This window comes from Lotus japonicus, chromosome 4 (assembly GCF_012489685.1).
Source record: "Lotus japonicus ecotype B-129 chromosome 4, LjGifu_v1.2".
Lineage (NCBI taxonomy): Eukaryota > Viridiplantae > Streptophyta > Magnoliopsida > Fabales > Fabaceae > Lotus > Lotus japonicus.
Window position 1 is genome coordinate 62,798,014 of NC_080044.1, and position 23,658 is coordinate 62,821,671.

The window sequence follows — 23,658 nt, forward strand, 5'->3', positions numbered from 1 at the left end:
TGGTAACCATAGTGACGGCTGATATATTCCGCTGTGAAGGGAGGTCAACAAGGATTGCAGAAGACGTTGTGAGAGGAGAAACCGACGGATTAGAAAGACACGGAACAAGATGGAGATCTGTCTACTTTCAAGAGGCGATGGCCACGCCAGGGAAGGAGAAGTGGATGGATGCCAAGGTGGAGGAGTGAAGCAACAGGGTGTTGAGCAAGGTGGAGTTCAATCCCAGAAATCAGAATCGGGAAACTAAAGCAGCAGATCTTCATAGGGGAGTTCGGAATTGGCCAAGGTGGAGATTGTTGAGATTTGGCTCATTGTATTTTGGGCTAAAATCTTTAGTTTATAGGATTTGATTTATTGTGGATTGTAAAAGGTTTTAAGGGATTGTTATAGGATTTATTAGGATTTTATTGTAAAATAGAGATCAATAGAATCCATTATAAATAGGATAACAATGTAACCCTAAAAGTTGTACTTGGTACCACGTGCTTCATGCCACAAGTAATACAAAAGAGCTATAGCTACTCTATAGTCACAGAGGTAGGCAATTTGGCCGAACTGCGTGACCAAAGATGCTGTGTGCTTTATCTGTGATTTCTCGCTCTACTACTTCGTGCAATCGAGGTGCTTGAATTCCCAACAAGCGGTATCAGAGCCGATGGTTCGTGGGACCATGGTAACGACTGGACAACTTCCGCAGAGGGGCCGATGGTTAGTAACCATGGTAACTGCCGGGTAACTTCTGCGGAAGGGCCGATGGTTAGTAACCATATTGACGGCTGATATCTTCCGCTGCGAAGGGAGGTCAACAAGGATTGTAGAAGACGTTGTGAGAGGAGAAACCGACGGATCTGAAAGACACGGAACAAGGTGGAGATCTGTCTACTTTCAAGAGGCGATGGCCACGCCAGGAAGGAGAAGTGGATGGATGCAAAGGTGGAGGAGTGAAGCAACAGGGTGTTGAGCATGGTGGAGTTCGGTTGCAAGGTAGTGCGACTATTGACCATGCCAGTCACTAGTGACAGGTTCGAGCCGGGCTTGGACTTGTTACAAAGTTCTCGGTGTTAAGCATGAGGAGGAGTACAAACCCAAGGAATCGAAGTTCTGAAGACTGAGGCAGATATCTTCACAGGGTTCGAGAATTCGCCAAGGTGGAGATTGTTGGGATTTTGGCTCATTAGAAAGAGTAAAAGTCAGAAAGATTTGTTTCTGTTTTATTTTGGGTTAAATCTATTCAGTTTATTAGGATTTGATTTAAGGGGATTGTATATGGGTTTAAGAAGATTTTATGATGTTTTACTAGGGTTAGTAGTATCCTATAAATATGTAAACTTTGTAACCCTAAAAGTTGTATTTGGTACCACATGCTTCATGCCACAAGTAATACAAAAGAGCTATAGCTACTCTATAGCCGTAGAGGTAGGCAATTTGGCCGAACTGCGTGACCAAAGATGCTGTGTGTTTTATCTGTGATTTCTCGCTCTACTACATGCAATCGAGGTACTTGAATCCCCTAAAAGTGGTATCAGAGCCGATGGTTCGTGGGACCATGACGGCTCCTTGTGTCGATAGTCTTCCTAGCAGTGTGGCTAGGCTGCGGGTTCCGTTGGCAGCGAACGGCGGTGCAAGGTGGATAGCTTCCGCAGACGGGAGGACCATGGGTGATGTGGTTGAAGGACTCACACTTGAGAGGGAGATTGTTGGAATCAAGTGTTAGAGTCAAGTCCCACATCGGAGAAGCCAAGGTAAGAGGGAGAGTTTATAAGGATATTGACCCATAAACCTAATGCCTTAAGGTTTTGGGTTAAGATGTGGTGTACAAGATCTCCTTGGTATTTCCTCTCAACCTTGCCCTATTGTTCCTCGCCGTGACTCTCCCCAACAAAATTCAATCATATAGAAGGTATTGAAAAATCAAGACAATTTTTAAAAAACGATAAGATCAATGACTTTTTGTGTATATTTGTTGTCAGCTAGATATTGTATAATTATCTGCTGTGTTTTGATGTGAACATTGTATTATATTTACTTTATAAAATTAGAGTGAGGATGTGGATAGTATTGCTCTAGTGAATTGGTTCCTCTTTGCGTGAAGGGTAAACTACAAATGTGGTTCATATTATCGCAGACCAAACGTAGAGAATTCTCCACGTCTATAGTTTTCTGTTTGTTTCCCAACTAGACAAATTACTCTAATTCTATTGGCCGTAGGTGCAGGTGCTTTGTATTTTGTGAAGTTTGTTTAGGCAATCATGATGTCATATTTGCATTTCATTTCCGGATATAGTATAAGTAATGTTCATTGGGGGAGAAAAGCTAATGTCAATACAATAATTCAAAAGTTAAAATTTTATACGAATAATTGGTTCAAAAATTTAAATGGTATATGTTTGATTTTTCTTTGGTAAAATTTTTGGATTGACAAGGAGCGGTTCTTGGCAAGCTTCTAGGCGGATGAACACATGAATGAACTGATCTCGCACCCGAACAAGAGGTATTCTGAGACTGTATAGGTATGAGACTATACAGTTAAGGATGGCATAAAAGATTTGATTGATACTACTCATAACAACAAGATACGTTTTCTTTTCGGGAGCCTAACTCATAAAAACTCCAAAATTAAGTGTGTTTGCCTTGGAGCAATATTATGATGGGTGACCTCTTGGGAAGTTTTCCCGAAAAGTGTATGAGTGATGATAATCGTGAGACCAGTTGTCAGATCTAGATGTTTTAAGTCTTTTATGTTGAAAAGAATATCTGTCAAAAGAGTTAACTCTATTTCAGCTCCCATAAAATTGACTCATGTAGAGAAAAGATCGAAATTTAAAACTTTACTTATAATGACTATCTCAGTTTCTTTACTCAATTCAGCTGTTTCGGATGAAAAATATACAATCACTGTTAATTTCATCGAAAATGGTATTTAAATAGGAACAAGTGATAATAATCACAGGTAGTACTTAAATATCAAATCATTGAGTAAGAAGGGGGAAAAAAGGACCCATACCTTAATGAACTTGTCTCTATCACCGGTGGTCTATTCATTAGCATGGTCGAGATTCCATTTGATAATGATTGTAAGGGAAAAAATAAAATTCTATTGGGCCTACTGTATACTAATTGAGCACTGATGTTTTTGGTTTACTGAAAAATAATTACCCCATTCTTATGTTATTTTCTTTGGAGATAATATAGTTTAATGTTCTTCATCGAAAAAAATATAGTTAAATGTTTGACCACAAAACAAATATAGTAAAATGTCATATTATTTTTTAAAAAATATTATAAGGATTTGACAAGGTTTTACTTTAATTGTTGACTGCCTACACAACCATCTTTTGTAGGGACTTGAGACTGTTTAGTAATTCAAATAAGCAATTGTTTTTTTAATAATAACATGGAAAACTTATATTCTAACACATTGTTTTAAAGAACTCATAAGGAACACCTGCATATTTCATTTAATTTTTTATTTTACTTTTAATTGAGTCTCATAATATCTCATAAGCGTATTGATAAATAAGTACTGATTGTTTAAATAAGTAATGTTGTTAAGTGTTACGAACAAAGAACTTCATGTCAGCTACATTTAATAATATCTCAAAATAAGCTACGTTGTTTAGATACTCCAACATGGTTGGTTCGGAGATGTCATAATACTCACTTACTATGATTATTGCCATTTATCTCCATGGTCAAGAAAGGAAATAACAACAATTGGTCAGTGTAGAAATTTAAAAACAGTAAAACTAATATTGCATAAATGAACATGATAAATAACCTCCCTTGAATTACAGAGTGGTCCTCTAGAAATTGATTGTTTGATACCATTTTACTTCTTATCCTACACACACATTCAGATGCTTGTCCCTTATCCTGCGCACCCATTCTGCTGCTTTGTCATATAGAAACAAAACTCCAAAACAACAAAAAATTTACTCACTCACACACCCATCTACCACTTTCACCATTCTCATCCTCTGAAATTGAACCATAATTGCAAATCCAACCAAGAGCTACCATGTCATCAAGTGGAACCATTTGGAACTATGAAGAAGAAAAAGCATTTGAGAATGCAATTGCTATGCATTGGAATGATGAAGAAGCAGAATCAGAAGAGCAATGGGAGAAGATTGCTTCAGAAGTCCCCAACAAAAGCATGGAAGAAGTGAAGCAACATTACCAGGCACTTGTAGATGATGTGAGTGCAATTGAGGGTGGTCTTGTACCATTTCCAAACTATGTTGCTGAAGAAACTACTTCTTCAAATAAAGATTTTCATGGCTCTCACAAGTCCAATTCTTCAGATAAGAGATCAAGTTGCAATTTTGGAAGTGGGTTTTCTGGGTTAGGACATGACTCTGCCACACATAGTGGTAAAGGAAGCCTTTCAAGGTCATCAGAACAAGAAAGGAAAAAAGGAATTCCTTGGACAGAAGAGGAGCACAGGTGATTTCTAGTTACATTTACAATAGAATTCCTCATATATTTTCTCCGCTTATAGCCCGTTTGAATCAGCTTATTTTTTCTCAGAATCAATTCAAATCTAGTAGTTAGAAGCTAGCGAGAGAAGTTTTTAATTGACTGACTTTAAAATCAATTGTAGAATAATTTTCAAACTATGAAATACTCATTTTACTTTATATGCTCCATGTATATTCATATATGCATATTTGTGTGAATTCCATTAGCTATATGAGCTAGATGTACTCAATTTTATCAATTATGGCAACAAGAAGCTACTCAAAGAAGTTTCTCCTCAGCCTTATGTTGCCTACACAGGATTCTAGATGATTAACAAGTTTTTTTTTTCTTCTTTTTTTCAGGTTATTTTTACTTGGTCTAGACAAGTTTGGGAAAGGGGATTGGAGAAGCATTTCAAGGAACTTTGTGATTTCTAGGACACCAACTCAAGTGGCAAGCCATGCACAGAAGTACTTCATTAGGTTGAACTCCATGAATAGAGACAGAAGGAGGTCTAGTATCCATGACATTACAAGTGTGAACAATGGAGATGTGGCTAGTAATCAAGCACCAATCACAGGCCAGCATGGCAGCACAATTCCTCCAAGCACAATGGGTGTAGGAGTAGGACATTCACTGAAGCATAGAGTTCAGCCCCATCATATACCTGGTGGTTTAGGCATGTATGGAACACCAGTTGGGCATCCTGTGGTGGCTGCTCCTCCTGGCCATATGGCATCTGCAGTTGGGACTCCTGTTATGCTTCCTCCTGGACACCACCACCCTCATCCCCATCCCCATCCTCATCCTCCTTATGTTGTCCCTCTAGCTTACCCAATGGCACCTCCAACAATGCACCAATAACAAAGAAACAAACTTCGTTTTTAGTTTTATAGCATGTTTGGATCAATTTATTTTTTCTCAGAATCAGTTCTAGCATCCAAAAGCTATTCACGGCCATAATTGATTTTGGTTTTAGAATCAATTGTAGAATTATTTCCAAACATGATATTAGTATGGACTCGAGGGAAACTCGAGACACGAGGCAAGGGAGGTTCCTTTTATGTGAAAACTCAACTCTGTGATGTTAAATTCTACTCTAGTTTGAACAAAGCATTTGATGAAGTTCAGTCCAGTGTTACTGTGCTTATATGTAGTATACTATATACTTTATTTTAGTTTGTTTTGCAACTTTCCTGGTGTATAAGCTAAAAAGTGTGAATTTAAATACCAAGGAATTGAAGTGAATGATATTTACTTCATTAATAAGGTTGTCATGTCATGTCTCTTTTACCTAAAGAGTTGAGTTCAGAAATACTACTAGCATGTTCTTTTTTATTGTTGCCTTGAAATACATAATTTTTAACGTGAGATTGTTGATTCAAGTGCTACATGTTTGATTATCTTTAAATAAAGTTTTAGATTTGAATTATGTGTATTCCTCCGCTAAAAGAGTTAGCCTCATAAGAATACAAATGTTTGGCCCGAAGCTCGAATAGGATCGTGGGAATACTAGTGTTAGGTAAAAAAAAATACATAATTCTTGGCCCTCTCATAGCCTTTCAAGTTTTAGGGGAGGACTTTTACTCCATGGATGCTATGAAGATGGGACAGGCATAGACAAGCAAGAAAATGAGTGAAAATGTATGCTAATTGAGACTTTTAATTAAGGAAAATACCAAATAGCAAGTAATGGGCCAAACAAGAAACTACAAAATGAATAGTATAGCATTGACACCACATTTTCACCCAAAATCATAATAAAGTAGGTGTATTTTGATAGTTGATTTGAAAATTCAAAAGAATTTGGATAGTCATTTTTTTGTTTCTTCATTTCTTTTGGACTATTTGTAGTATAATCCTCCTTGGATCATTATTGCTGCTTGTTACCTAAGGTTATTTTCATTTTTTCTCTTGGTTGTGAGTGACTATATATTTGATGAGGAAAATATCGATAGTCATACCCATTTTCCCACATTCAATTAACACATGACCACCACAATTTATGAGTTTTAAAGACGGTATAAAATATGTTTTTGGTGGCGCAAAAACATTATAAATCACAAGCGGGTTTTTAAACCTGCAAATTGTGGCAGCTCACAGATTATTAAGGTCAGATACCGCCATAACCCTATTTGTAATTGATGAGAATGAATCTAGCCCAACCCCATTTGCAATTGATGGATGGGTTATTGACATGTTAAGTCTCATATAACATTTTTCCAAAACTTATTGTCCTTGATTTAACATGGACGCGAGAGGTTTTAATAAAGACCATGGCACTTAGTTTTTTTTTTTGGTCAATAAGTGAACACCTTATGCCAACTAATTTAATATATTCTCATTGGGTTTTAGATAGAAAAAAAATTGTGCTTTTGTTAGAAAAAATATTAGACGAGTTATTAAAGTTTAGAGGACCCAAAACCTCCTGCACAGCACTGCACTGGTAATAATTTAACAGTTCTTAAAAAAAATTAACAGTTCTTGAAAGAAATATAACAGACCTGGACTAGAACTGAGTTAATTTTATCTATACCTGAATGAAAGTTGTAGAAAATATTCTTCATTTTGGATAGGTACCAAATTAAACTCAATCAAAGCTCCTCTATACTTGGCTCAAATTTTCAAAATTTATGAATTCGTACATGATATAATAAAAACTCATGTAATTCAATAAGCATAAAAAAATTCACTTAAAATAAGTAACGTGATCTTCATTCAAATTCATGTTAGATCAAGTGTAAGACATGCAAAATTTCTACACATGTCAAGGAGGGAAGAATTGATTCTTTGGTCTCAGTTTCCATCTTCATCTTCTCACTCATAACATCTCGTCCAAAAAAGCTACCAAAACTTCTAAAATATTCAAACAGGGCAGTAATTTACATCACTTCCTACCTTTTCCCAATTGGTCTCAAACTCCTGCAAAATCTATCAGGTTTCCAAGGTCATACAAAAAATCACATTGTCCAGAATCAAGATGGAATATACAACATGCAGACAATTTCTTGGTATTCATGTTCTTCAAAATTCACCAATTAACAGAAATCAATTTGACTTTCCACCAAGATAATGGCCGTTCAGGTAATGGAATAAGAAACTTTTTCGCCCCAGCCTCCACCACTTTGGGGCCAGAATTCGGCGTCTCTTCTTGATCTGTTTTCCTACAAAAATGATGAAAATGATAGCAAATAAGCTTCCTCAGAAAGACTAGATTCTAATCTCTTTCAAGAAGTACACGGTTCTTCAGTAATGCAGGGTCTAGACAAAATCCTTCAAAATATAACAGTTTCTAAAAGAAATAAGGCTACGACATTTAATACAAATCAAAGACAGTTCCTCACTTTTTTTCCCAAGACAGTACATTCTCCACTGTGACTGCAAATTTGAAAATATAGGTCCCAAGGAAGGCCAATAATTCAACTGAATTTTGAGGACTTCCAGTACAGTTTGTATGCCAGCTTTGGAAGGGAAACTATTTTCCAGTTCACGTCCTGGATCCTCACCCAGCAGTACCTGATCCAATAACCCAAGTAAGAAACCAAAAAATATCAACGAGAAATAAACTCCACTATATCATTCTCACATGGGCACGATCATGCAATAGATTACATCAAAATGACCAGTCAAACACACTTAATCCTGAAGAGGGGAAACTAAAGAAACGGAGTGTTGTCACCACAGAGAATGCACAGCGTATTCACCTTGATTACTGCAGTTGCAGACGATGATATAGAACGAAGATTATAGCTGCAAATAAAATGTATATAAATCAATTTCAAGTGTAATACAAAGCCTAGTAGAATACACAAGGGCTAAAGGCATGAGCTACAAACCCCCCCTCAAGAATAACAAGCAATTTTCCACCAGAAATGCCCTTTAACATGTGCGTCATATGTGCATAGCCGGTGGGTGTAACCTGCCAGTGATTTTAACCCAGTTAAGTGACTCACAAAATTGAAAAAAGCTAACAAAAGATCAAGATTGAGTTAATGAATTGCTTACATCACAACATCCTAGGGGATCTCCTCTTGCAGCATCAAATCCAGCTGATATTATGGTAAAATCTGGAGCAAACTCAGAAGCTGGAAAAGCATGACAATCAATATTACTGTCTTAAACAAAGAGCGTGGTATTTTTAAACGATACAACTCAAGGGTGGAGAAAATAGACATTCATCTAGTGATGAGATACAAACATGCTATATCCATTATTCTGAGGGACCATATACTAAATTTATGCTCATTGATTGGCAGTTTTGAAATTGTTGCCAGTTTACAACAGATCAATCTGCAAGGGCAACCCATCCAGCAAATTGGATCCATCACCAAGCATAATTGATCATTTATAATCACCTTCTTGACAAATAGTTAAGGATGTTAATAAAATTGTGTACCAAAGAAATAGGGGAAATCTCCCAAAATTACAAAAGGGTGTAGCAGAACTTCGAGGGGCCTGCACCGCCCTTTTCCAAAGGATCCAATCCTTCACTCAAATTCCTAACTAGACCCTTTTATCCCTCTCTCCAATATATTGATATACTGATAGGAACCAGAAAGAAATAGATGAGATGAAGAAGAAAACTGTATTGAACAAACCTGAATCAAGTGATCACAGGTCCTGGGTATAGCAATCTGCGTACAAGTGTAGAGAAGCAAATGAAAATGTCCTTGACCATAGTCCCAATCCCAAACCTAGCTGATAAGAGCCTTGGGAGAACCACACCACAAAAGCTAGCTGTTGTAGTTGGAGAGCCCAAGGCCTTATAAACCCCACATTAGAATCCCATACTTCCAATGTGGGACTCTGATGAAACCCTGATATTATTCAACAGAAAAATGTACAAGAAACAGATGAGTATTCGAGAGACTCATCACTCTCCTAATTCCCAATTCCCAAATGATCTCAAAGATACCTAAACCCTCTTCACACTCCCTTATTTATAGGCTAAGCCATAACTAACTAACTAACTCTAAATGCTAACCCTTAACTAACTAACTAAGTCCAAGTACTCATCAATACTCCCCCCTAAACATCCACCTTGTCCTCAAGGTGGGGTAAAACACAAGCTTCTTTAAACAAACAAAAAACAAATACTCCAACAGTTGGGCCTGGCCCATTAGAGTAAGGGAATGAACTGGTCTGTAGATGATTGAGAAAGAAAAGTTCCTCTTGGGCCCGTTCCTTCTGTTTAGCATTATGGGCTTTGGCCTTGTGGTCAAACTTTGACCCAATTCTGAAAAATCTAGCTGAGCCAGCCTTGCTCTGCTTCGTGTGAACGCGTGTGTGTGTGAAGACAACGGAAAGACCACACCCAACCAGCGACGACGGAAACGAGCGTCCCCCGCCATAACTGCAAAGTCCGGTGGCTTCGCCGGCGGCCGTGAAACGGTTACTGACTTGCGAATGAGCGAGCGCCCTTTACTCTCCTCCGCGCGAACTAACTCGAGGCCACAGTATCCCACCACCGCTGTCTCAGCCAAATCCGGTGGCTTAGCTGGAGGACGGTTGGCCACCAAGTCCGATCTGCAAGAATCGCCAAGGATGAAGTGTGAGCTGCCACCACTGCGGTCTGGTGGCTTAGTCTCCAGTTGAATGGCAACCATCGAAGAGCAAAGAACAGAGGTCTGAATGAAGACCTCCGTCCAGCAAAAGAACGTGTCCGGCAGTCGATTGGCGGTTACCGCCGTGCAGAGACATGAATCCGGCGGTTTCCGCGGCGGCCGTCTCTCCCAATCGAACCCTAAATCACTGATTTGGGGCAAAACGATTGGTTGCACCTTCTTCCTCCCATGAATGCTGCAAATCTGCCATTTCTCCATTGAAGAACCTTCCTGTAACCGCTTGATTTTGATTTCCCCTTCGGCGTCGATCTTCTCTCCTTTCGCCGTCAACGTGCAATCGATGTAATCAACCACGGTGACCGGTTGACACCGTGACACCTCCGCTGTTTGCTCCGCCGCCATTGCAAACTCCGAGTCTTTCCGCGACGCTTCCATCTCAGAATTCTCCGGCGAATATGGCTTGATCTCTGATTTCGCCAACAGCACTGAATTGGCCTCAGGTTTGGCTTCCACCACAACAGTTCTTCGTTCTGCCTCCAAGACTTCTTGCTTCCCAGGGATTTCTTCCTCCTCTGAATCTTGGACTGGTTCTGGCATGTACGGTTCCAATTCTGGTTCGAATTTCCTCAACAGAGCCTCCACAAATTCCCACCATGTTGCCTTCTGATTGCGTCTTCTCCAGCAAAACCACCACATGAAAGCTTCACCAGTCAAAGCCTTCTCTGCCCCTGAGAATTTCTCCTCTTCGGATACTCCCTTGGCCTCACAGTGTTGCTCCACCATAATGAGCCATCCGTAGGCCTCTCTTCCATCAAATTCTGGAAACATCTTCACGAATTGATGGCAATCACAGCACCTAGATCGGTGCTCTGATACCAATTGATGAAACCCTGATATTATTCAACAGAAAAATGTACAAGAAACAGATGAGTATTCGAGAGACTCATCACTCTCCTAATTCCCAATTCCCAAATGATCTCAAAGATACCTAAACCCTCTTCACACTCCCTTATTTATAGGCTAAGCCATAACTAACTAACCAACTCTAAATGCTAACCCTTAACTAACTAACTAACTCCAAGTACTCATCAGACTCAAGTCCCATACCTTGCAATGGGGTCCTAACATCCCACCACGCTCCGCAGCCCCGGCGCCCACGCGGGCTGGCTGTGCACTAGCCCCACGACTAGTCCCGGGCGAACACTGCAATGCCGGCGTCACCACCCGCGCCGCTCGTTTGCAGCTCAGAGACATGGTGGAAGGCTCTGATACCATTGATAAGAACCTTGGGATAACCACACCACAAAAGCTAGCTGTTGTAGTTGGAGAGCCCAAGGCCTTATAAACCCCACATTAGAATCCCATACTTCCAATGTGGGACTCAAGTCCCATACCTTGCAATGGGGTCCTAACATCAGCCTACCTCATCACAAAGCCTTCCCAAGCTTATACACTCTCATCACTACAGAAACCTCAAGCATTCCGCACCCACTACTGCAAACTAGGGAGTTAGTTATGTATTCTCTCTCCTAGACCTGATCAGGTGTATCGGACCCTCTAAACTCTGCTACATATACTTCAGTTCAGTGATATTGGGCCTTGGGTCCGGATCATATACATCATGTACTAAGTACTAACTCTTCTACTTAGTCTAATTCTAAGTAACTGAATAATGAGCAGAGTAACTAACTGAGGACAGACTAACTAATTGGGGGTCGGGAACTAGCAGAGGTCCTGAGCTGAGACCTACAACAGTACAAGTCTTAACTGAATCTTCGCTCATGCAAAAATCCTTAAGATTTTTTCTACGTGTATGTGCATGTTGTTTGTGGTGGTGGTTGGGGGGGCACGAAATAGAAAACAAAACAAATGCCTGACCTTAAAGCTCGTTTTATTCATCAGTTGTTTATTTTCTTAATACAAGCTATGATTAAGAGATTATTAACAAGAGGAATGGTAATAACACTCACTACAAATCTTTTATTGGTGAAATCCAAGGAGATCCCACTAAATGGGGAGTGAGGCCCATATAATTAAGTTAATACCACATGAATTTCAACCACTAAAAGGAGAGAGTGTAAGAAGAGAGTGTAAAAGTGAGTGTTGGTAGCATTTCTCATCAACCAATAAACTTCGAGAAATTAAATTTATTAAATTTCAATAGACCACAATATAACTAACCTATAGGAAGGACAACATGCTGAAATGCAAAACTGTAATCATTATCACCCACTCCTCCTCGACTCCACGGAATATTCACACAGTACCCTTCTGCCCCCATACTACCAACCTGAAAAGATGGAAGATGAACTTAGACCACTTTCTCAAAATTCAAACACTTTAGCCAGCATTCCTCCTATAATTCATGAAACACAATAGTCAAAAGATTGTAAAGGTTGAGCATGAAAAAAAGATGTTAGGGGCATAATAGATGAGACTTTTACGGATGTGCATGGCAACAAGGCCCGGGGTCGGGTTTAGCTCTCCCCATCCCCGACCCCGTAAAGAACGGGGCGGGTCGGGGAACCCGTGTCCTCCTTAATATTAAATAATTTAATTTAATCTTATTAACTTACATAAATTCAAAGAATTCATAAAGCAAAGACATTTTAATTAAAATAATTTATTAAAATAGTTGTCAAGAATCTTAAAAATATAAGTTTAGAATTAAATTATAGTTTTAGCAAAATATGAGTTAAATATTATTATTTGACAATTATTATAATTCAAAATATGTAATTAGTATGTCAGAGTGGGTTCGGGAACAGGGTGGGTATTAGCAACCCCAAACCCCTCCCCGCTTCCCCAAGTTCGGGTTCAGTTTTTCCAGAAAGAAGAAAAACCCAGTCAAAATCGGGGTCGGGTTCTGGATACCCACGAGTTCGGTTTAATTGTCATGCCTATTTACGGATGTAATGTAAGGACATTTCTTCCAAACAGGTAAGGACATTACGGATGTAAGGATATACCCAAGAGTGCTTCAACAAGAGCGCAGAAAAGCAGATAGTAAGGCAAACTAAAAAGCCCCTAGACCAAAAGCACATGGCAATAACAGCCATACCATTATCAGGTCATAAGTTCCATACCAAGCATAGGGTATATCCTCATCAGCAGATCACCTTCCAAAAAGTTTACAGGGGAACATTATGTTGAAATCTAAATCACCAGTTCCCATCCACAAAACCTATAAAACCAATAATCATATCTACAGGCAAAATTACCACTCACAAAGCCCCAACTCCACTTGCCAACAACATTATCCGAGTTTGATTCATCAAAGCAATATTTACTCCATCCCTTTTAGTTTTTATTTTAAAAAAAACTTTTCACCCCATAAATAACAATATTTCCATTCATACCAGACCAAAAAGCACCTGGCTGAGTTGGCCAGCAGCAGCATTTTAATTTGAAAATTGGTCTTCAGTCAAATACCTCAACGGCAGCTCCAGTACCAGGATAGAATGCTCCTCCCTCATGTCTATGCAATGATATATACAAGACCTACAGAACAGATAAAACACATGAGCACAAGCAAAACCATGAAAAAGTTAAGTCCTAAGTGGCATAGCTCCTAATTTCATAATAAAAAAACAAAAAGAAATCAAATGCTGATGTGGAAAACATGAAAACAATGGATAACTAGTAAATTGCTAAAATTTAACTGAAACAGCAAAGAGAGAAAATAATAATAATTAAACACAGCTCACGCTTGGGTTATTCTCAAATATTTCCTGTGTCCCATTTCCATGATGGACATCCTGTAATAATCATAAAGCACAATCAACTCATACTTCAAAAACATATTGAGCGCCCCATTCAAAACAGCCTTCAGGAGAATAACATAATTTCACTAAGATATCATGAGAAGAGACATTACCCAATCTAAAATTAGCACCTTCCTAGCTCCTGAAATCTGAGCTGTCATTGCTGCCACTGCAGCATTATTGTGAAGGCAGAACCCCATCGCATTTCTTACACCAGCATGATGACCAGGAGGCCTAACCTGTTCTTGTTAGAAACAAAAATCAACTTAGTAAAACCAAACCTTAAATTGATTGTTCTGATAAAAACTATAAGCTGCATCTCAGTGATTCATACCAAAGCAAATCCATTTTTGACACGTCCAGAAACAATTTCTGATGCCAGATCAGCACATAATCCAGCTGCTAACCTAGCAGCACATGCGGAGTGCTCATTGGCATATGTGTCAGCAGTGAAATAACTGCAACCACGAGGCATTACATATATAGAAAAAAAAATCTTATCAGCATTAAGCATCCAAACAAAGTAACACAAGCAATTACTGAAATCCAATAAAATATTCCCCATCAACTAGAGGATCAGCATCCAGGTAATTACTCCCTCCGTCCCCTATTATAAGTCACTTTTTGTGAGTTTTTTTGGTCCCAAAATATAAGTCATTTTACATTATCTATAAAGCATTAATTATTTTGTCCATGTTTACCCTCATATTTAATATGAAAGAGTGTGATTTTGAAAAGTTTTAAACTTAAGAGAGAAATTTATGGGTAATCTAGGAAAGTTAATAAATCTTTTTACAAATTTATTGCAAGTAACCACTTTTCTTAATCCTAGAGAATTAGGTAAAAGTGACTTATAAATGGGGACGAAGGGAGTATTAATATATGGAATTTATTCATTCGAAAGTGAAGATTTCTGTTTAAGTATAAAAACCAGCAAAGAGGACCAACCAGAGTACAAGTTGTATTAAAAACAATACATCTACATAGATAGGAATAAAAAGAAGAGGAAATAACATATGCATTAGCTAGAAAGACAGGGAGGTAGAGAGAGATCATCGCACCTAGATAATAAACTGCTTGTAACTTCAACGGAATCAATATGCTCCAACGAATGAACCTTCAATTCCAATATGTTAAAGGGTTAAGATTGGGTGATGATCCAATTGTTACTTCAGAGATTTACTGTTAGAAAAAGGTAGGGGAGGAGACAGAAATTGAAAACTAAAGTTGTCCTATCAGCAAAATCAAAGACTCTCAAAAGGCAGCTGGCAACAATTTATTCTAGAGATATTTCTGAACTAGAATGGATGTATAACCAATATAATACTGAAAGTAGTGAACATTGCACGGCCAAGAGGAAAGGCAATGAACTTAGATCCCAATAACTTAGGTCCCAATTTAAGAGGTTTGAACCCTTCCATCCCATCAATCCATGATGCTCATATTTGCAAAACAAAAAAATAACAGTTTTGTCATTAATACCTTTCCGAAAACAATTTCCAGAACAAATCATTAAAAAGCATGTCCAGTCATTGAACTGCAATTTTTGTGGCCCTATTGTATCTCACACATTCATCATAAAAGAAACGTCATAGGCATTGGACATGTGTACATGTCCACACCACATATTCATCCAAGATATAGCCGAAGTCAATTACCGTTGTAAGTTCTTTTCGAGTGATTTCTCGAGCAGGAATTGGATAGCATCTCCCAGGAAAAATACCTGCATGACAAAATTTGGCAAATTGATGCAGTGAATCTATAATACTGTTGAGCATACATTTAAATTGAAATGAAACCAGTAGTAGTGCTAAGTTTTGGATTTTGAAAGTCACCAAAAAGGAGTGATTACAGAAAATATTTAGAAATAAAGAAATACCAGCTCTAGCAAGACTAGCAGCAATGGCTCGAAGACGATCTGGCCTTTCTGGATGTGGATGTGATTTCTTGTCAGCCTATCCTAACCCAGCAACCACCAGAAAATATATTACCACATAAACAGACATGTGATTCACATAAAAAAATTCAGAAACAGATCAGTATTTGTGATTAATCTGAAAAGAAGATTTTCTCCCTTCTTGTCAGTTGCAAACTAAACTTATTAGGAAAATAAAAGTTAAAAACCAAGGGGAGGAATGCCTTTTCATACATAACTTCTAAAGATGTCAACATATGATTTTACATCTTAATAATTCACTTCAATTGAATTGGAAATAGAAACATTTTGGAGACAATTGAGAATGATTCAAATTTACAGTGAAAGATGTATAATATTGAAACATGTAAAAACTTCCTAGAAAACAAATCATACACAAAGATCCAAAAGATTTCACATTTGAGCATGTTTGATGTTATTAACTGAATTAGGAAATACAGTAGTAGATATAGTATTGATAAAACAAGGTTAATACTGCAAATAATTTAAAAAAGGAATTAACTGGAACTAAAAGTTTTCTATATATGGAATGATATCCATGTAAAGAAAAGGCCCTATTTGACATATTATCAACTGAAGCTGCAGTCTGTCACTATTCTATAATGTTGCCGCAGTAGGGTGAGGACCAACATTCCTATTTTGCAGCTAAACATTTTCAATAAGCATGAAACCAAGACACAGAAACTAGTAATTATTGAAAGTAAAAGGAACTTGTTCTGATTGGATACTTATCCAAATTGACAAGGCCAATAAATGCTAGTAGACCAGTAGGATAATATAAAGCATAGCATCAATTCTAAAGTGGGATGAAAAACGGAATAAACAAGACAAGGAGTCCATGAGAACCATACTTCTTCATGTAACAACATTCTCTCATCAAAGCCGATAGCCGTAGAACTATTTGCCGCTGATTCTTGCGAACTAACATCTACAATATATAGGGTAATAAAACTGAAATGAAGTGGAGTTCAATACCATAGGAGAGCAAAAAGCCATAAAGCAACCATATGAAAACAATGATATTTTAAGCAGGCCTGTTAATAGCGGCGCAATAGCCTATAGCATAGCGCCCTGGGGGTTCACCGCTACTCCACTATTCACCGCTATAGCGCCGCAATAGCGCTCGAAATAGCGTTTTTTGGGCTTGCCGGTACACTACGCTATCCGCCATTAACAACCCTGATTTTAAGTAAGAATGAACACAAGGATACCCAAATTACTTTAAACAATTAACCTATACAAACAACTATCATTTCAAACATCACACTAAACCCCTTATTCTGATTTTATAATAAGGGATACCCAGCATATTAAAATTTATTTTTGATGTGGACAACCCCATTGGGTCTTGTGTTTCTTAACTCTTTATCTACACTTCTACTTTCAAAACCCGCAAAAAGTTCCGACCACCAAATTTCTGTCCAAAAATAAATTCTATTTTTTCTTGAATTATTGTTTTCAGAAGTGTTAAAAAAAAGTTACTTTGAATACAGAAGCTGCCTTGTTTTATTTTTGCTCCATCATTCAGCTTCTTTGGTTCATATTGTATTAAACAGGAAGGATCAGATACAACTAAGAGCTCTGACATGCGTTTAGTTAGGGTTTCTTACTCTATAAAGGGTTTTAAAAAATATGTAATTAAATTTTTTCATAATAAAACATCTTTATCTTTTATATTCCCTATTATTAATCAGAAGACCAACCCTTTACTGGCTTTTGTATCTCCTTGTCCCTTCTTTTCTCTCCTTATCGTCTTGAGTGCTACTAACTTAACCCTAGGCAAACCATCCTATATTCACACCACCCCACTCCAAATGAAAAACCAAAACGAGGAGGACCAACCACAGAATAATAATAATTGTTTATGAGAACGGATAAAGTTCTAAACAATAACGATAAAACAACCTTGCTATGAAATTCTCAAATGACTAGCCATAAAAGCAACAAATTGTCAATCTTTGGAAAGGACAGTTACCTTCATAAAAATAGTGTTATTTATAGTATCAAAACATAGTGCAGAAAATCAGTTTGAATCAATTATAACCATAACAGAAAGCATATAAACCTCTCAGACCTTTTGCATTTGACTGGACCACTGCCGAATCATCATCTTGCGCAAACGGAGATGCGAAAAAACCACGGCTCACGATTTTCGAATCCTTATGTTCCCCACATATCTGCACATCGAAAGTACTAAATTATTTGCAAAAGACAAAGTGAGCAATGATAGGATGAGCATTTTAACACCAAATTCAGACTCATAGATCATCATAGATAAATATTCATAAAAGAATAACGATGTGCTTGGTTCCGCATCCCAGCGAGTGGAACCACATAAAATCACTAATACTCAAAGTGGCTTCACCTAGATGCGATTCTACTGCTTACGTGATATTTACCAAACATGCACTAAGACTTCCTACAAAAATGGCAAACAATGGAAAGGTAAATTACAAACATACCATACAACAGTCATAATGACTGAGGCTAATCCCGGTACAATTTTTGCAGACCCACTTTGTGACTTCCACAACCTCCTCCAGTGGAACCGGAACCGGCTCCCAATCAATGTCATCCTCATCGTCATCGTCAAATATGTCTTGATTCTGACAAATGTCCTGAAAAGTCAACTCCTTCTGCACCCTGGCCCTTTTCTGCTGCAAAAAAACACAACCAGTAGCATACTTTAGAAGCTGCACACAGTTACACATTGAACAGAACCCAGAAACTGGCAAAATAAAACAATGGTGCTCCAATACAGCAAAAACAAACAGCATCAAGTAGTACCTTGGCTTCAGGTTGAAGGGTGTCAGAGTCTGCTACTGCTGCAGCTGCATCAGAGAGCGAGTTCTCTCCTTTTCCAACAGACCCATCAGCAGAAGGTGAATCGTCTTGCTTGTGATGACCGTTCTGAGGTTTCCTGCTTGTTGTGTGACTCATTTCTAGGGCTTTCAGTACCCAACAAAACCTAGCAGTTACGAACACTCAAAGTAAGCCAAAATCACACAAAAATGGGGCATGCAGAACCGAAAAGAAGTGGAACATTTTGCCATGTGGGGCATTTTGCTTACCCAGCTGAAGCTACAGCATAGAGGAAAGAAATTGAACCAGGAAAAAGGGAAGACGGAGAAGATGAAGTAGCGAAGCGGTTGCAACGAAGTGAGAACGAGAAGGAAAAGGGTTGATAGTGAGATCTGGGTGCGTAATCGAAGCGTTGAAAAGAGAGAGGGTGAAACGAGAGCGCACACAGAAGCAGAAGCAGAACCAGAGACAGAGTGAGAGAGAGTGAGGGTTACTTACGAGAAACCGGTTCAAACCAGCGGCGAATCACTGTGCAAACTTCACTGTACTCACTCGTCACGAGTCCAGTAAACATATATAAAATAAAAAATATTGGAGCAATGATAGTTAAGATAAGGAGATAAGTAGGTTTAAAAATTCATTTATCTTAAATATGGTTCACCTATAACTAGGTTTTTTCAAATGAAGTATCCCTTGTACTTCAAGTCTTCAACCCAATAGAATAAGGAAAATAAAGAAAACAAACAAAAAGGGCTATTAATTACACTGAGAAAGAACCTTCAACCCCCGGATTAAACCCCTCCTTGGAAAAAGACTTTTGAAAAAAAACTCATTAAAACCTTACTATGAAAAACTCTCTTGGGAAAACCTAGTGAAGGAAAAAGAGTCTTAATTTCCCAAAATCAAAGGTAATTTACAAGAAGACCTACAAATGAGCTAAATACTCAGAGAGCTATCCCCCAACCATTCCAAAGCTCAAAATGGGCAGCAAACAATTCTAACAAAGCCTTAGAAGAGTGAATAACCGCAGCTCCAAAAGCTTTCAAAAAATCCTAAACACAGAGGCGTATCTAGTGAGGTGGATCTATTTTTAGAAAACATCTCATTAAGTTATTAGTTGACATTGAGGTCTGTGTTAACTAATGTGGTTGGTGGGACCAAATGAATAGTGGTAAGAACTAAGGGCCCGTTTGGTGGTCAGGATAGGATATGATATGTGAACAGGATATCAACAGGATATGATAAGAGCAGGATAGACTCTTATCATATCCTGTGTTTGAGGTGCACATGATAAGGACAAGATATGATAAGGAAAAATGTATCAGATTTATATTTGAATAAAAAATACATTTAAAATTGATCATTCTATTAAATTTAATTTCTTTACATTTTCATGAATGAGTCTATATTTTAAAATAAATAAAATTAATTTAAATTTTATTAATTAGCCTATTTTATTGTTTTGAAGATACCCTATATTTTAAATAAAATTATGCAGTTAACCGATTGGTTTTCACTTAGTTGTGACACGTGATAATTAACAATAAAAGTTAACTAAATTAAGAATATTATTATTTCAAAAGTAATTTATATTTGAATTATAAATTATTATATAAGTAGATAAGTAGTTTTAAATAATAGGAGATGAAAATAAAAAATTAATCTATTACTATTAAAATCAATATTTGTAATCAATGTTTTTCACTTATTTGTGACACGTGATAAACAATAAAAATTAACTAAATTAAAAATATTATTATTTCAAAAATAATTTATATTTAAATTATTATATAAGTAGATAAATAATTTTTAAATAATAGGAGATGAAAATATTAAATTAGTCTATTATTATTAATAGATCAATATTTGTAAGTGAGTAGTCTATTTTTACTATTTATGAATAATAATTTTATTTATTTTTTATTTTAGTTAAATTAATATTTTTATATTTACTAATTAATATTATTATAAATTATAAATTATAAATTATATAATATTAAAATAAATTAATTTGGAGTTAGGATACTGAAAGAAAATATATAACTGGTATCCTATCCTGCTCTATCCTAACTCCCCCCTCAGGATAACTTTTACACATGATTGACAGGATAGGATAGAAGACAGGATAGTGTTATCATATCCTGCTGGTGCAACAAACAACAGATAACAACAGGATATGATTATTATCCTGTCCTATCCTATCCTATCCTGGTCACCAAACGGGCCCTAAGAGTATCTTCAATGGTAGGAACTTATTTTGGGACTTAACTCATTTTTTGTGGGCCCAAATTGCCACATAGGATTTAAGACACTCATAAGGTCTTCATGCACATTTCACTCTAGTGGTTGAGATCTTATTTTACTTTTGACTGGACCCACAGTACCTAATATATTTATATTATTTATTTTTCTCCCTAAATTTTACTTTGGTTATGGTATTGAAGGAGAGATGAAAAAAATATTATTTTATTTAAGATCCCACATTTGAGAGTACCTGACCTAAGGCACGGATCTTAGCTTTTGCTAAGATCTCATGTCATGTATGATAGCTCCAATGGTGGGATCTAATAAGATCCGGATCTTATTTTAAGGTCCCAAAATAAGGACTCCATTGGAGATGCTCTAAGAACTCATGGTTGTAGCAAAATTGTTTGAGAGTTGCTTAAACACATGTGGCAATACGGGCCCGCATGAATAGTGCTAATAACTAAGAAATAAGAACTAGCATTGGAGGTATTTGGGTATCTATTGGTGTAGGTGTTCACATATTATATTGTATCAGTTTTAAAGCTAAATATCATTGATTCAAACTCATTGGTTTTATTATTCATCATCAAATAAATTTGTCTTTAAATTTAAATATGATTCAATCCGTAGCTATTTGAATTTGATTCTTCTTATTTAACTTTTTTCCATTGAAAATAGAGTATATAAAACTTAAAAATTTGTATATAATAACACATGCAACGAAATATAATTACTAACATCAATGTGCTCATAAAAAAAACTAACATCAATGTAACCTTCATAAACTATAATTGTATGTGTTCACTTTTGATATATGCCTATTTAAATAATTACTTGAAAATGCTAATTCAAGTATATTATTATGAATGAAGTCGTACAATAATTATATAAACATACATAGGTGTTGCTCTCGTTGACTACTAGGTCCAAAAGAGCCAAAGACATTGTAGCCAACCTAAAGGACCTGCAACTAAGCGGTGCCATAATGGCGAACTGCATGACTAAGAGAAGGAACATCACTCCTGATGAGTGTCCGAGCGACCATGCACTAGCCGATGTACAATGAACAAAACATGATGATGATAAGCCAAATATGCGCTTAAAAACCTCATGTAAGGACTCTGATCTATAAATACATGTTCAGTCGTTCATTTACATACTGTTAATTCTTAACATTACACCTTGAGTTTTTAAAGCTCTTGGATTCTTCTCACACACATTGACCTGCGCGTCGAAATGTTTTTTACAGATATCCTAAACGCATGCAACCAGCACCACCGCACTCTCACCGACACTCTTGGTCGCGCTCCACCACTGAGATCGAGGAAGTCATCCATGTCTAATCTCAGGAGGAACCAATATATGTAAAAAAAGAAATTATGAAAGTGTACATAAATTAGGAAGAAATTAGGAAGAAATTATTAAAACCGGACTGGACCGGCCAGTTTGACCGGTTGACCCGGGAACTGGATCCCAGTCCGGTAAAAAACAACTACACAGCCGTCTGGGAAAAGAACCGAAAGAGGATCGGGAAAACCGGAATCAATTCTAATATTTGACTGCATGTATGCCCTGACATATGCATTCAAGGGATTAATCTAGAAGAAAAATTCGAAAGGATGTCTACCATGGATCCACTACTATTGCTTCATTACGGAAACTGAAACTCCTGAGTCTTTATTAGCTGTTAGTTCATCCTGAAAATGTTGATTCATATTTTCATTTTACCATGCTATTTCTCTAATATGTGGTATTCAAAATCTTTTTTTCATCCTGATGGCTTTTGCTCCTAGGTTTTGTGAGCCACTTGGATATGTACACTACTACACTGATAAATATACACACTTTATTGTTCAGATAGTAAAATGAATTTTATCTTGCAGTACGTGGTATTCATAATCTTATGTTCATCCTGATGGATTTTGCTCCTGGGTTTTGTGAGCCACTTGGATATGTACACAGTTGAATATATACACTTTATTGTTCATATAATAAAATGAATTTTATCTTGCAGGGGGCAGAATCTTGTCTGCATGCTCGTATACCAGACCGAATATTTCATAGGGTTAGGGATGTGGCTCCAAACAAGGTACCAAACAATGTACACTGATAAATATATACACTTTGGTAGCTTATATTATTCTTCTAGTTGATTTGTAGAACATGGAAAATTAACTCCTTGTGCTCTTGCTTCTTATTCACTATGCAAGCAATATTCAGTTTCAGGTTGCCAGTAACATTTAGGGAAGATAGTCAATAACAGTGTCCTTGGTGGCGCTGGTGGATATAAATTAACTTCTTTTATTTTATACTACCTTAGTTTTCAGGGTTTGACAGGGTCATGCCTGTGCTTGGAAGGATTAAATGTTTATATTCTATCTGACTCAAAGATAAGCATTGTGAAAACGTTAAAAATTAGCTAAAGCAACATGCCTTGTTCTTTGAAGCTCTTTAAGGGAATTTTTCGCTCTTTAGATGTATTGTATTCCGATGCTTGAAATTAAATATTTGATTCTAGTTATGTTTCAAGCCAAAAAATGCCAGGTGTCTTTAAGCTGTGTTTGACACTTTTTTTCTTATAATACATTCAAGGAATGATGACTTTTATTTACTGAATGGACCCTGATTCTTTGAGTTGCATTCGATACTTTTTTCCTTATTATATATTCAAGGAATGATAATATTGTTGCTTATGCAGTGTAAGGATTGTTTAGCTGCATTTGTCACGTCTATTTACTAAATGGACCCTGATTCTTTGAGCTGCGTTTGATACTTTTTTTCCTTATAATATATTCAAGGAATGATAATATTGTTGCCTATGCAGTGTAAGGATTGTTTCAAGCTGCCTTTGTCACTTCTATTTACTAAATGGACCCTGATTCTT

The 23,658-nt window shown here is 37.0% G+C and overlaps 2 protein-coding genes across 3 annotated transcripts; one reads left to right on the plus strand and one right to left on the minus strand.

Annotated features, from left to right (window-relative positions):
• The first annotated feature begins 3,897 nt into the window (after positions 1 to 3,897).
• LOC130715344 (transcription factor MYBS1) lies at positions 3,898 to 5,611 on the plus strand. The gene is made up of 2 exons (XM_057565430.1): positions 3,898 to 4,446; positions 4,824 to 5,611. The coding sequence occupies exons 1-2, from the start codon at positions 4,019 to 4,021 to the stop codon at positions 5,323 to 5,325; spliced, it is 930 nt and encodes a 309-aa protein (XP_057421413.1). The 5' UTR covers positions 3,898 to 4,018; the 3' UTR covers positions 5,326 to 5,611.
• A 1,543-nt stretch (positions 5,612 to 7,154) lies between these two features.
• LOC130710684 (histone deacetylase 15) lies at positions 7,155 to 19,068 on the minus strand. Of its 2 annotated transcripts, none has more exons than XM_057560030.1 (18): positions 18,797 to 19,068; positions 18,513 to 18,693; positions 18,188 to 18,379; positions 17,800 to 17,902; positions 16,577 to 16,653; positions 15,669 to 15,744; positions 15,448 to 15,512; positions 14,851 to 14,906; positions 14,124 to 14,247; positions 13,903 to 14,028; positions 13,733 to 13,783; positions 13,458 to 13,526; positions 12,207 to 12,315; positions 8,467 to 8,546; positions 8,298 to 8,380; positions 8,166 to 8,211; positions 7,806 to 7,977; positions 7,155 to 7,625 (listed from the first exon to the last, which is right to left on the minus strand). In XM_057560030.1, exons 2-18 carry the CDS (start codon positions 18,663 to 18,665, stop codon positions 7,510 to 7,512), a joined length of 1,698 nt encoding a protein of 565 aa, XP_057416013.1. In that variant the 5' UTR covers positions 18,666 to 18,693; positions 18,797 to 19,068; the 3' UTR covers positions 7,155 to 7,509. The 2 variants fall into 2 exon arrangements, with proteins under 2 accessions (XP_057416013.1, XP_057416012.1); XM_057560029.1 differs by having other exon boundaries at positions 18,188 to 18,382.
• Between the last annotated feature and the right edge of the window lie 4,590 nt (positions 19,069 to 23,658).